We start from the raw sequence: 14,305 nt of genomic DNA, 5'->3' as shown, positions 1-14,305 counted from the left end.
TTTAATAAACTTTGATTGACTTTCATAGAGTTCTTCAAAACTTTTTAAAACTTTATAAGACTCTAGAGTTAATACCATCTGAGGTCCTCCGAGTATAGCGGTTTTGCCACGTTTAGTCCTAAACTTTCAAATTGACCATCTGTGGTCCTTTGACTTTCAAATTTAACCATTCTTGGTCCAAGTTAACCACTCATGGTCCTTTAAGTTTCAAAATTTAACCAGCTGTGGTCCTCTTGAAAGGACCATGGGTGGTTAAAATTTAATAGTTGAAGGACCATGGGTGGTTTACTTGGACCACGAATGGTTAAATTTAAAACTCGAAGGACCACAGATTGTCAATTTGAATGTTTAAGACTAAACATGGCAAAATCACTATACTCCGAGGACCTCAGATGGTATTAACTCTAAGACTCTAAAAGTCTATATAAAAAACATTTATAGACTTTTATCAACTTTTTATTTTAAAAAGTCTACAAAAGTCATTGAAATTCAAAATTGAATACATCCTTACAAACTTTCAATGATTTTGATTCTTATCATTTATAATTTTCTTACAAAACATTTATAATATATTATAAAATTCTTCTTATTATATAGTTCTTCACCCATATAACATTCTCAACATTATTATTTTTATCCATAGTATGCTGAGACTTATATGCTAATTAATTATTCTTCAAAAAAAAATACTAATTACTTATATATATATATTATTAATAAACATCAAAAAAAAAAAAAAACTATTTCATTAGAAATTCATAACAATATTGAACAATAAAATTTATAATAAAAGAATTGATCAAATAAAATATTTAAAAATATAATGACAAGTTGCATAAAATAAAAGAAATAAAAATATAATATTAATAATGTATATAAAAAAATTATATACTTGAATTGATATATTGCTAGGCATCGCGCAAAGAACTATTATTTGCAATAGCTAATTTGAGACTGCGAAAAAAAACAACAGGGTGCTACTGTTTGCAACACCAAATTGTTGTTGCGAATAGTAGTTTGCTATTCGTAATAACCTCTTGTTAAATATATATATATATATATATATATATATATATATATATATATATATATATATATATATATACATACATACATACATACATACATACATATATATATATATATATATATATATATATATATATATATATATATATATATATATATTACGAATATAAACATAAAAAGTATAAAAATCAAAATATATAAGTATTTATATGAATATTATGAAACACATACTAAAATTTGACGATGAAAAATTTGCTTTGTTCATGTATTTAGGGAGAATTAGAGAAAGTTAGGAATAAAAAAATTATAGAAAAAATAAAAATCAATATAAATAAGCAATAATAATGAAGTAAAAATAATATTATTTCGAATTTTTAGATGAATATTGTAACGTTTAAGAGAGAGAAAAAAATTGGTAGAGTTTAGGTATGCGGAAAATATTGGATAATGCAGAAAAAAAATAATTTTATTGAATTTTGATGGGTTTATAAAGTTTAAATAGGGATAAAAAATAGAGTTTAAATAGAGAGAGAACACATTCAAAGTTGTTAGAAAGAAAATTTTAAAAAATCTTGGGGTTGATGGTTGGATTTCAACTATTTATATTTGACAAGGAAAAGTATACAAAAGTCTTAAAATTAAAAGGGAAAATCAACGATTTGGTCCCTCAATTGTTAGCGAAATATTAATGTAGTCCCTTAATCGCGTAATCATCGATTTAGTCCCTGGAAATAACTGTTTTTTGTTGATTTAGCCCCTTCGACCGTAATCCGTCAATAACCCGGCGAGAGCTCCGATTTTCCATGGGCAATTTAGTCATTTCATGTGTAATTTAATCCTCCTCCTCTAACAACCGTTCCTCCTCTTCTCGCCGCAACTCCACCTCCGTCGTCACCACCCTCCTCCCCGAGCTCCGCCGCACCATGTCATTCTCCGCTTCAAAGAACAAGTCTCTGAGCTTATCCACCGCCGCATTTGAGCCACAGTGCAAGTCTTGTGACATCAGGGTCCTCCCCGAGCTCCGCTGCACCAAGTCATTTTTTGCTTCAAAGAACAAGTCTCTGAGCTTATCCACCGCCGCATTTGAGCCCCAACGCAAGTCCTGTAACACCAGGGCCCTTCTCCCCGAGCTCCGCCGCACGTTGACTTTAGATCTGTTGATTAATTGCTCTGCCGGATCGATGCAAGACGAGGATACGAGCTGAGATCGAGAGAATCACGTACGCGTAGGTTCCGACCAGAATGCCGGAATTAGTGGCGTAGAGATCGGCACAAAGCATGAAAACCAAAGCGCTGGTTTCAGTTGCAACATATACAAGAAGGCACCTGCTAAAACCAGATCAGATTGATAGCAAAATTACTGAGTTTCCAGAACCCCTAGTTGAAAACGCTGCTAGAAGTGTGGTTAGTTCGGAGATTGTGGGAGAAGAGGGCGTGAGAGGTGATATATTAAAGCCTATGAAGGATCATATAGATCTTGATTCACAGACAAAAAAAACCCTCTAGGGGAGGACTTGCAGGGAGCATTTTGTCTACTACGGTTATCAGTAGGGAATGACAGAAATGGAAGAACAAGCAGAAGCTGAAGAAGCAAGAAAATGGCAAAACTTCAGTTGCTTTGCCTGCTGAGATGCCAACGTCAAAGCAGAACAGAGAGATCCAACCGGAGATGACAGATTACGGGTTCGGTTTGTTGGGAGAATTAGCTTTGATGGTCCGAGGTACTCCCTGGATGAGTCTCGGGCTTCTTGGGATGGGTATTTGATTGGAAGAAGCTTTCCAAGAATGGCACCCATGGTTTCTGTGGTGGAGTTGCAGCGAGAAGAGGAGGAGGGGTTGTTAGAGAAGGAGGATTAAATTACCCCTGAAATGACTAAATTGCCCATGGCAAATCGGAGCTCTCGCCGGGTTATTGATGGATTACGGTCGGAGGGGCTAAATCAACAAAAAACAGTTATTTCCTGGGACTAAATCGATGATTACGCGATTAAGGGACTACATTGATATTTCTCTAACAATTGAGGGACCAAATCGTTGATTTTCCCAAATTAAAAAGTCTACAAAAGTTCATAACTTTTTGAATATCGCATGATTTTTAAAGACTCTTTAAAAGTCATAATCGAATACTACACGACTTTTAAAGACTCTTTAAAAATCTTGATTGAATACCACCTGACTTTTATAGACTCGCTAAAAGTTTGAATTGAATACCTCCAAACTTTTAAAGTTCCTAAAAGTCTTTAAAACTCTATGAAAGTCATGATTGAATACACCCCTTTTAGTAATGGTAACAGGAATAGGTTAAAGTATTAATATTGTGTATGTTTGGTAGTAGATGGAAGAGTAGAATTGGAGTGATTACTAATATATATTAATGTTTGGTTATGTATAATACCAAAAAAAAAATTAAAAAAAAAAAAAAACAAGGTAATTGATTCTAATATAATGACATCCAAAGTTACAATATGATGGAATGATACTCATTTTGTAATTAGGGAATGTAATTTTTAATTAAATGAATAATTAAATCTTGTAGTTGTGTTCAAAAAAATTATCAATTAAACACTGACTATGATTTTGATTCTCATTCTGATGTGTAAACCCATAAACCAAACACACCCAAAATATAATCATAATCGACTATTAGCTTCAACAGGCCGGCCAGGTATCCCTCCCTCCCTCCCTCATTTCTCAAATATTTCATAAATAAATATATATAATGGGGTTTCAACAAATCAAAGCTGCCACTTCTCTAAGTATTCAATTTGTACCATTAGCGCTTAGCTCCCTGCTATTTTTAGTTTCAATTATTCTGTGAACATGAGAAGTGTGAGAAGAGAGAAGATGGTGGTAAAGAGATTTGCGGCGTTCATGGTTGTGGTGGCGGTGGTGGTCGGAGGCAACCTGAGCTTTGTGGAGACTCTGCCTCACCGGATTCTGTTGGATACCGACGTCGACACCGATGATTTATTTGCGCTCTTGTATCTTTTGAAGCTTAACCGATCAGAATTCGACTTGAAGGTACAAACAATACTATCTTTTAATCCAAATTCTATATTTGTGTACATATGAAGTAGGGAAAATTGCACTTTTCGTTATAAGTTATAGGGTAATTGTAGATTTCGTTATAAGTGTTGGTCATATTCACTTTTTGTCCCTGAGTTATTATTAATGTTGGACTTTTCATTCCTTTAATAATAAAACATTAGGGACGAAATTTACAATTTTAGTATAACTCATAGATAAAAAGTGAGCACAAAATAACAAAATGTGTAACACCAATAATAACTTGGGACGAAAAGTGAGCATGACCAATATTTAGATAACGAATTCTACAATTACTCAATAACTTAGTGACGAAAAGTGCAATTTTTCTTTTAAAGTAAATACATAATTTCCCTGTAAAAGCTAATAAGCTCTTTCTTCGATCATTTTACGAGTATTTTCCCTGTAAAAGCTAATAAGCTCTTTCTTCGATCATTTTACGAGTATTCCGGCCAATTTCATTTATTTTTATTCTGTGAATAGAATGAAGGTAACTCAGGTAGGTCTAAAGTTTTACTATGTATTTTATTATTATTATTATTATTATTATTATTATTATTATTATTATGACTTAGGAATAAGGGTAAAATAGGCTACTTAATACGAAAAGATAATTATTTATATGGAAAAACGGGGAAGGATGATCGGATGTGGTAGGAAGAATGAAAGGATACCTAGGGAAGATGTTTAGTATGAGTCGAGCGAAATACTCTTTCCTTAGAACCTTATTTGTTACCCCCCACAAGTGATAGGAGCGTTGTAGCCTAGATTTCCCATGATAATACGTACTACGACTCAATCGTTTGAGCACCCAAAATTTGAAACCGACGAACTAGAGCAAAGCTTCGAACACAGTAGGCTAAGAAAGGAGTAGAAGCAGAGATTTTGGAGCTAGAAAAACGTGTAAGTATGTGCACTTGTTGTTCTTAAATTCCTGCTGCTCTACTACTTCTTATATAGGACTGTTGGACTTCAATAGCATTGAACATGACCATTAAACCTAGCCTTGTAACATCTGAAACAGCAACCATCATGTGAGACTTAAATTCGAATTTTAAAATTGAAATTAACATAAAAGAGTTAATACCCTCAATGGTCCTCCAAGTATGAGCGATTTACCAGCTGTGGTCATTCGAGTTTTAAATGACCTCCAATGGTCTTCTATGTTTTAAAAAATAACCACCTGTGGTCCTTTTAGGACGTCTCGTGGTCATTTTAAACTTGGATTTTTTTAAGAATTAGGACCACTGTTGGTTATTTTTTAAAACATAAAGGACCATTGGAGGTCATTTAATTTAAAACTCAGATGACCACAGCTGGTAAATCGCTAATACTCGGAGGACCATTGGAGGTATTAACTGTAATAGAAAATTAATTTTGTAGCTGTTGAATTTAATTTCGAAATTAATAGAAAATTAATTCCGTAATTATTGAATTTAATCTCACAACGGTCTGGTTGCAAAAGGCAAAGCGCTAGCGTACAGAGTCAAGCTCACTTTAGGATTTGATTTGCACCAAACCCCACCCCCCCGCGAGAGAGAGCCTCTATGCTATACAATTCAATTAGCCTTTGAAAGACTCTTGTATAAATAGTGATGCAAACCCACTTCCCAAACCAATGTGAGACAAAAGCTCATTCTTTTTCCCTTCATTTTTCCAAATCAAATGGGTCTACTTTGAGAATCAATCTCATTCACCCATTATCTGTTTTGAACGTACAATATATCAATCTCTTCGTCTCACTACGAAGAACCTGAATCCACTTTGACACGACCCAAATTGGAAGTAGACCCCACTAATAATTGTACCACAAAATAGTCACTAATAATTCCATTTTAAGCTATTTTTTCAACAATCCCCCACATGAATGAAAAATTAATTTTCAAGGTATTTTGAAATCGGAAACAACTGTGTTCAACGGTCGATCCCTGCATAGGATAAGTAGGGATTACCGCACCCTTTGAACCTTCCCTTGTGAAAATATGTTTACTCTACCGGCTGTACGGTAGAACACGATGTGTTTGAACTGACTGCCATTTGCGTAGACGATGACATATCTCACATAGAAACCTCCTAACCATGCTCTGTTTTCATGAATGTGCCCGTTTTGGTCATGGGTCACTGTTCCTGGTTCTGCAAGAGTTTCTAAAGAATTGTGTCTATCAATTCTCCTTTTAAGTAACCCTCACTTCTCTCTGACATAGGTGATTCTTTTCCAAGTATGCTGCATACTCATACATGTCAACCGAAATTTGAGTCATTAAAGCATCAACGTGCTAACCTCATGCGGGAGTCACTGTTTTAACGAGGAGTGGTAGGGAGTCCGAGACCCCCACGGTGACACGCTCCATTCCATAATTTAGTTGTCCCATTAAACCTAGGTGTCAGCTAGGTTGGGTGTCCACTATAGAACTTTTATACCAAGGGCTTTAGAGCCATTTCTCATGTCAGTTTCTCCACAACTTCTTTGCCTAATCCTTTGGTTAGCGGATCCTCTATATTGTCTTTTGACTTTACGTAGTCAATCGAGACAAGTCAGACAACACCAGTTGTGAGAAGTTGTCTAATGGTATTATGTCTACGGCGCACATGTATAGACTTACCATTATACATATGACTATGTACTCTCCCAATTGTGGCTTGACTATCGCAATGCACACATATTGGAGGTACAGGTCTTTCCTAATTACGAATATCCTCTAGAAAATGGCATAGCCATTCCGCCTCTTCACAACCTTTGTCCAAGGCTATCAGCTCAGATTTCATCGTGGATCTAGCTATCACGATTTGCTTAGAGGATTTCCATGCAACTGCTAGTGTAAACACGTAGCCACTCGTGGACTTAGAGTCCTTAATATCATATATCCAGTTAGCGTCGCTATACCCTTCAAATACAGCAGCATATCTCCCGTAGTGCATTCCAAGGTCACGTGTGTACCTCAAGTATCTCATAACCTTTACTATTGCCGTCCAATGCATAGCACCGGGGTTACTCGTATATCTACTGAGTTTACTAACCGCAAAGGCAATATCTGACCTAGTACTACTCATAAGATACATCAAACTACTAATAACCCGAGCATATTCTACTTGAGAACTACACTCTCCGTGGTTCTTGGTTAGATGAATGTTTGTATCAAACAGTGTTTTAGCCAATTGATCATCATCCTTGTTAAATTTTGCAATGATTTTGTCAATATAATGTGATTGGCTCAACACAAGACCATTAGGTCTTCTAATTCTTCTAATCCCAAGGATTAAATCAGCCAAACCCATATCCTTCATGTCGAATCTCGCATTTAACATGTTCTTGGTAGACTTGATCATCCGATCGTTACTACCAACGATGAGCATATCATCTACGTATAAATAAAAAATGACATAACTGCCTATCGTTTCCTTAAGGTAGACACATTTGTCACTTTCGTTTATTTTAAACCCATTGGTTAACATCGCGTGGTCAAACTTCTCGTGCCACTACTTAGGTGGTTGTTTTAAATCATATAGCGATTTAACCAACCTACACACTTTCCTTTCTTGGCTCGGAACCACGAACACTTCGGGTTGTTCCATATAGATTTCTTTATCTAATTTGCCATTTAGGAAAGCGATTTTAACGTCCATTTGATGAACTTCCGAATTCCGCAATGCGACTATGGCAAGTATCATCCTAATGGAGTTTATTCTCGTTATAGGAGAATACGTGTCGAAGTAATCAAGGCTCTCGTATTGCTTGTAACCCTTGATTACAAGCCTAGCCTTATACTTCTCGATGGAACCATCCGGTTTCACCTTCCTTTTAAAGACCCACTTGGATCCTAAGGGTTTACTACCCGGAGGAAGATCCACAAGTTCCCAAGCGTGGTTCTGTATGATAGAATCCACTTCACTTTTGATAGCCTCTTTCCATATTGGTCCTTCCGTAGAGGTTGTGCGCTTCTACATACGTTTGAGGCTTGTTTTCTATCAAACAAGATAGAAAATCAGGTTCGTTTTCTAATAAACAAGTTAGAGTACCCGAATCATACTCTAACAAGTAAGTTAGAAAATCAGGACCAAATGATTTTTCAACTCTTGCCTGCTTGTTGCGTCTCGCCCGCGCTCGTGTTCTCTCTCAGGTTCCCCACTATCGTTAACTATAGCTTCGTCAAACATTCGTTTTGACATACTCGGTCCCTCGATAGACCTACAAGGAAATACATTTTCAAAGAAAGATACATTCGTTCATTCTATTTTCGTGTTCTTATGTACATCCAGATTATGAGACTCGTGTACTAAGAACTGATAAGCACTACTATTATGTTCATAGCCAATAACGATACAGTCCACCGTCTTATGACCTATCTTTACATTCTTAGGTGTTGGCACCAAAACTTTGGCAAGACACCCCCACACTTTCAGGTACTGGTAGGAAGGTTTCCTACCGTTCCACACCTCATAAGGAGTCTTATCGAGCTTTTTGCGGGGCAACTTATTTAAAAGGTACTTGTCAAAATCGCCTCAACCCACATACCTTGAGGTAGGCCCGAACTTATAAGCATCGCATTCATCATATATTTCAATGTACGATTCTTTCGTTCGGCAACACCGTTCGATTGAGGTGCGTAAGGTGCCGTACACTTGTGTATGATACATACACTTGCACAAAAGTCACCAATAGGTGTTTCGTACTCACCACCTCTATCGCTTCTAACCTTCTTAATTCTCCGATTAAGTTGGTTTTCCACTTCATTCTTATAAAGAACGAATTTATCAACGTCTGCATCTTTGCTCTTAAGCAAATACAGATAGCAGTATCGTGTTCTATCTTCGATAAACGCGATAAAATATTTATTACCACCTCTCATTTGTATCGATCTAAAATCGCACAAATAACTATGGATTAATTCTAGTGGTTCAGTCTGCCTTTCAACCGATTTGAAAGGTGCTTTAGTTAGTTTTGCCTCAACACAAATTTCACACTTGTTATTTGTGTTAATTTGAAAATTAGAAATATCGTGCATGCTAATTAATCTACGTATAGAATTGAAATTAACTTGACCTAGTTTACTATGCCACAAATCGGAAGACCCAAGCAAGTAAACAGAATTAACTTTACTTTTATTGATAACAGGAATTACACTGAGCTTGAAAAGCCCATCAATTACATAACCTTTATCAACAAACATTCCTAACTTAGACAAAACAACCTTGTCTGACTCGAACACCATGCGGAACCCATGCTTATTCAGCAGCGAGCCAGACACAAGATTCTTCCCCAGCTTCGGAACATACAACACATTGTTCAATGTCAGTTCTTTCCCGAAAGTCATCTTCAGAACCACTTTGCCCATGCCTTTCACAGCAGACTGAGCAGAGTTTCCCGTCCACACCTTTTTAGCCTTAACGGTCTCAAAGGTGTTGAACATCTCTCAGTTGCAACATAAATGCCTGGTTACACCGGTATCAATGAACCACTCGAGCGGGTTAGACCCCACGAGGTTCACCTCGGTCACCATAGCCGAAAGACTAATCTCAACCTCCTTTTGACTGCTCTCTCCAACAACGTTGGCTTCAGAACTCTTGTTCTTCTTCCTTGGAGCTTTGCATTCAAACGCCTTGTGGCCAAGCTTGCCACAATTGTAGCATGTACCAAGAAACTTGTTCTTGGTTTGAAACTTGTTCTTGGTGATGCCTCCCTTCGGACTTAGCTTTCGCTTGTCCTTCTTGTTCCTCTTGGAGCTTTTACCATGTTCCACAACGTTGGCCTTAGCGCCATCAATGATAGGACCTTTCCCGTCATTCTTCCTGTTCCCCTCCTCAATTCTAAGTTGCTGGATCAGGTCCTCCAGATTTATCTCCCTTCGCTTGTGTTTAAGGTAGTTCTTGAACTCCTTCCAACCTGGAGGCAACAAGTGGATCACAGATCCCACTTGAAAGGCTTCACTCAGTACCACGCCCTAGTCATGGATTTCATGGAAGATTAATTGCAAATCTTCTACCTGACTTAGCACGGTCTTGGAATCAACCATTTTGAAGTCAAGGAATCGGCCAATCACAAATTTATTTGCATCGACATCCTCACTTCTATATTTGTGATCCAAGGCTTCTCACAACGTTTTTGATGTGCTTATCTTTTGATACACATCGTATAACGTATCACACAATCCGTTTAGGATGTAGTCTCGGCAAAGGAAGTCCGAATCCTTCCAATAGCTAACCGCCATCACGGATTGAGCATCTTGTTCCTTCAACTCAGGAACTTTCTCGGTCAAGAACCTTCCCAAGCTGAGAGTTGCTAGGTAGAACAACATCTTTTGTTGCCACCTCTTGAAGTTTGATTCGACACTGGTGAACTTCTCCGGCTTTTCAGCCGAAACCACTTAGTACCGTAGGTACCCACATCGTGGCATCGTGGGAATATACCCCTCGGTGCTCCCACCATCTTGTGAACCTATGTTCACTGTGGTGCCTAGGAATTTGCAACGTTGTTGCCATTCCCACCACTGTTGTTCTCAAAAACATTCTCCTCCCATTGATTTAGTAGTACAGGGTTCTCCATTTTCTTCAAGAAAATTAGGAGAAAAACAACCAACATGAAACAAGGTATATAAGGTTTTAAGATTGTTGGATATTGTTGGTAAAACCCAATAATAATCCTACGAAAAGATTATTATTTTTATGAAAAAACTAGGAAGGATGATCGGATGTGTGGGAAGAACGAAAGGATACCGAGAAAAAATGTTTAGTACGAGTCGAGCGAAACACTCTTTCCTTAAAACCTTATTTGCTACCTCCCACAAGTGCTAGGACGTTGTAGCCTAGGTTTACCAAGATAAAACGTACTACGGTTCGGTCGTTTGAGCACCCAAACTTTGAACCCGACGAACTAGAGCAAAGCTTCGAACACAGTAGGCTAAGAAAGGAGTAGAAGAAGAGCTTTCGGAGCTGGAAGAAAGTGTAAGTATGTGTACTTGTTGTTCTTAAATTTCTGATGCCCTACTACTTCTTATATGGGACTGTTGGACTTCAATAGCATTGAAGAAGGCCATTAAACCTAGCCTTGTAACATCTGAAACAGCAGCCATCATGTGAGACTTAAATTCAAATGTTAAAATTGGAATTAATAAAAAATTAATTCTATAACTATTGAATTTAATCTCACAACGGTCTGGTTGCAGAAGCCCGTGTTGGCCTATTGCCATGGTTCGACCCCAAGGCCGAACCCATGCTGGCTCAGTTGGGCCTCAAGGCCGAATGCTGTTCAGTTCGGCATTGGCCAAGCTCGAGACCGAATCCTTTCGGCCTTGGTCGAGCTCATGCTGTCAGTTCGACCTCGGCCGACACAACCGAGCTCGTGCTGTTAGTTCAGCCTCGGCCAGCACAGCTGAGCTCGTGTTGTTAACAAGTGGCAATTGCGTTGTAATAAAGCACGTGCTGTAAACCAAGTGGCTATTGCGTTGGAAAAAAGATTTTCATTTTCCCAGACAACGTTCGTGCCCGTAGGCGTAGGCATACACGAGTCAAGCCTTTCCAGGCTCGCTTTGGAATTTGATTTGCACCCCCCCCCCCCAACCCCACACGAGAGAGAACCTCTATTCTATACAATTCAATAGGCCTTTGAAAGACTCTTGTATAACTAGTGGTGCAAACCCACTTCCTAAACCAATGTGGGACAAGCTCATTCTTTTTCCCTTCATTTTTCACACACACACACACACACACACACACACACACACACACACACACACACACACACACACACACACACACACACACACACACACACACACACACACACATATATATATATATATATATATATATATATATATATATATATATATATATATATATATATATATTGTGTGTTTGTGTGTGTGTTCAGGTTCAGGTGCATTTAAGTGTTTGATGCGCGGTTGTGCGGGTGATTAATGTGCGCGAGTTTTGTACTTAATGTGCGTGAGTCTTGTGCGTAATGTACGTGTGTTTTGTGCTTAATGTGCGTGAGTGTGTACTTAATGTGAGTTGTTGTTGAAACTTTAAAGTGCATGAGTTTTATACTTAATGTGCGTGAGTTTTGTGCTTAATGTGCGTGAGTCGTGTGCTTAAGGTGCGTGAGTTTTGTTATTAATGTGCGTGAGTGTGTACTTAATGTGAGTTGTTTTTAAAACTTAAGGTGCGTGCATTTTTGTGCTTAACATGCGTGGGGTTGTGTTCTGAAAGTGTTTTGTTTGTGTGCTTAATGTGCGTGTGTTGTATACTTTACGTGCGTCAGATTAATGCTTAACGTGCGTTTACCAGCACAACCGCACGGGAAACCTCAAATGCACATGATCCATTCCCTATATATATATACATATACACTATTATGGTGTTTAATTTTGGTTATAATTAAAATTTAAAATAGAATCTTTATCTAATAAAAGGGATCCTATCAATAGTAATAATTAATTATATTTTTTTGTATTCTAAGATTTTGAAGAAGAAACATGCCAAGAAGAAATAGTAATATGAGATTTGTATGTGTTACGGTGGTGTGTGCAAATTTCAGAAACTTTGCATCATGTAGTTTTTGTTTTTATTTCGTTTTTTTTTTTTTTTGTTTTTTGTTTTTTTTTTTGTTTTTTTGTTTTCTACGATGGAGTATGCATTTTCGTGATATGGCATTTTGTTTTTTGTTTTTGTTTTTTTTTTTTTTTTACAGTGGTGTGTGCACAAAAAAATCATGGTTTATATACAAAAAAAAAAAAAAAAAAAAAAAAAAACCAACAAGAATTAACGCACACACCATACCAGAACAATGCACACACCGTTGTAAGATTGCATTTAAAATAATGCAGTAATAAAGGCGTGTGCATTAAACTAGTGTGTGCACATAATGAAGTAGGTGGATGCGTAAGAATGAGCACGTAGGTATTTGCTAAGTAGGTTATATTTCACAACTATATGGCATGTGCGCACACGAGTGACAGTATGTGCGTTATGCTGGTGACAGTAAGAGAGAGAGAAATATTGAAAATCGATTGAGGCAAAAAATAACGCTACAAATCTTTATAAACATGGAAATAAATGAAATGGAAAGTAATAAATACAATGATTAAGGAAAAAAACACCTCTAACTTCATCTAAAATCAGTAGCATGTGTGATACAAGTGAAATCAATCTTCCGTTGAAAAATAAAAATAAATGCACAGGATGTGGTCTCACGATCTCACCTGGCTAAGAGGGTTGCACTGGATTCAAAATCTATCTATATATATATATATATATATATATATATATATATATATATATATATATATATATATATATATATATATATATATATTTAGGTTCTCGTGCGGGTGAGGGCTTCAGGTGCGGTTGTGCGGTTTAATCTGAGCCATTCATCTCGCTTTAATCAACGTTTAGGATTATCAAAGTTTAAAAAAAAAAACGCGGTGGCAATTTTGTAATTTTTGCATCTAGGTCAAAATTAAGGTGAGCGGATCTGTGATTAATGTGCGTGAGTTTTGTGCTTAATGTGCGTGTGTTTTGTGCTTAATGTGCGTGAGGTTTGTGCTTAATGTGCGTGGGGATGTGCTTAACGTGAATAGTTGTTAAAACTTAAAGTCTGTGAGTGAATACTTAAAGTGCGTGAGTTTTGTGCTTAATGTGCGTGATGTTTGTGCTTAAGGTCCGTGGGTTTTGTACTTAATGTCAGTAGTTGTTGAAACTTAAAGTCTGTGAGTTAATATTTAAAGTGCGTGGGTTTTGTGCTTAATGTGCGTGAGGTTGTGCTTAATGTGTGTGAGTTTTGTACTTAAAATGCGTGAGTTTGTGATTAAGATCTAACACTGAAGGTGCACCTTAGTTTATACTTCTTTGTTCCAGGCACGTGTTTTTTTTTTTTTTTTTAATCTTCATTGATTTGAATGAATTCTGTTCGTCCACGTGTCCAGATCTAATGGATGAGAAACACTGATTTTTTAAAAAAACGCGTTGGCATTTTCGTAAATAATTGAACATCGAAGTGCAAGTAAAATGTATTACAAGTGCATGTAAAATGTACTATAGGTGCAAGTAAAAATTTACACTGAGCATCAATACTTAGTTGCACTTATAGTTCTAAGTAGTTGCACCTATAGTTCTAAGTAGTTGCACAAATAGGTATAAGTAGTTGCATCTAGGTGTATGAATGTTTGCGAGTGGTTTTCAGGAGTATTACTACCCGCTGACTCAGATCAATGAATGTTAACAAGGCAAAATT

General features: G+C 37.0%; 1 protein-coding gene across 2 annotated transcripts in view; it reads left to right on the top strand.

Moving 5' to 3' along the window:
* The first annotated feature begins 3,737 nt into the window (after positions 1-3,737).
* LOC109168195 overlaps positions 3,738-14,305 on the top strand; it is an 18,312-nt gene continuing 7,744 nt past the window's right edge. For both annotated transcript variants that reach the window (XM_019317242.1, XM_019317241.1), the window contains exon 1: positions 3,738-4,050. In XM_019317242.1, coding sequence (XP_019172787.1) covers positions 3,850-4,050 — 201 coding nt within the window. In that variant the 5' untranslated portion in view covers positions 3,738-3,849. The remainder of the gene's footprint in view (positions 4,051-14,305) is intronic.

This window comes from Ipomoea nil, unplaced genomic scaffold, assembly GCF_001879475.1.
Source record: "Ipomoea nil cultivar Tokyo-kokei standard unplaced genomic scaffold, Asagao_1.1 scaffold3195, whole genome shotgun sequence".
Classification (NCBI taxonomy): Eukaryota; Viridiplantae; Streptophyta; class Magnoliopsida; order Solanales; family Convolvulaceae; genus Ipomoea; species Ipomoea nil.
This window is presented reverse-complemented; position numbering and strand designations above follow the sequence as displayed.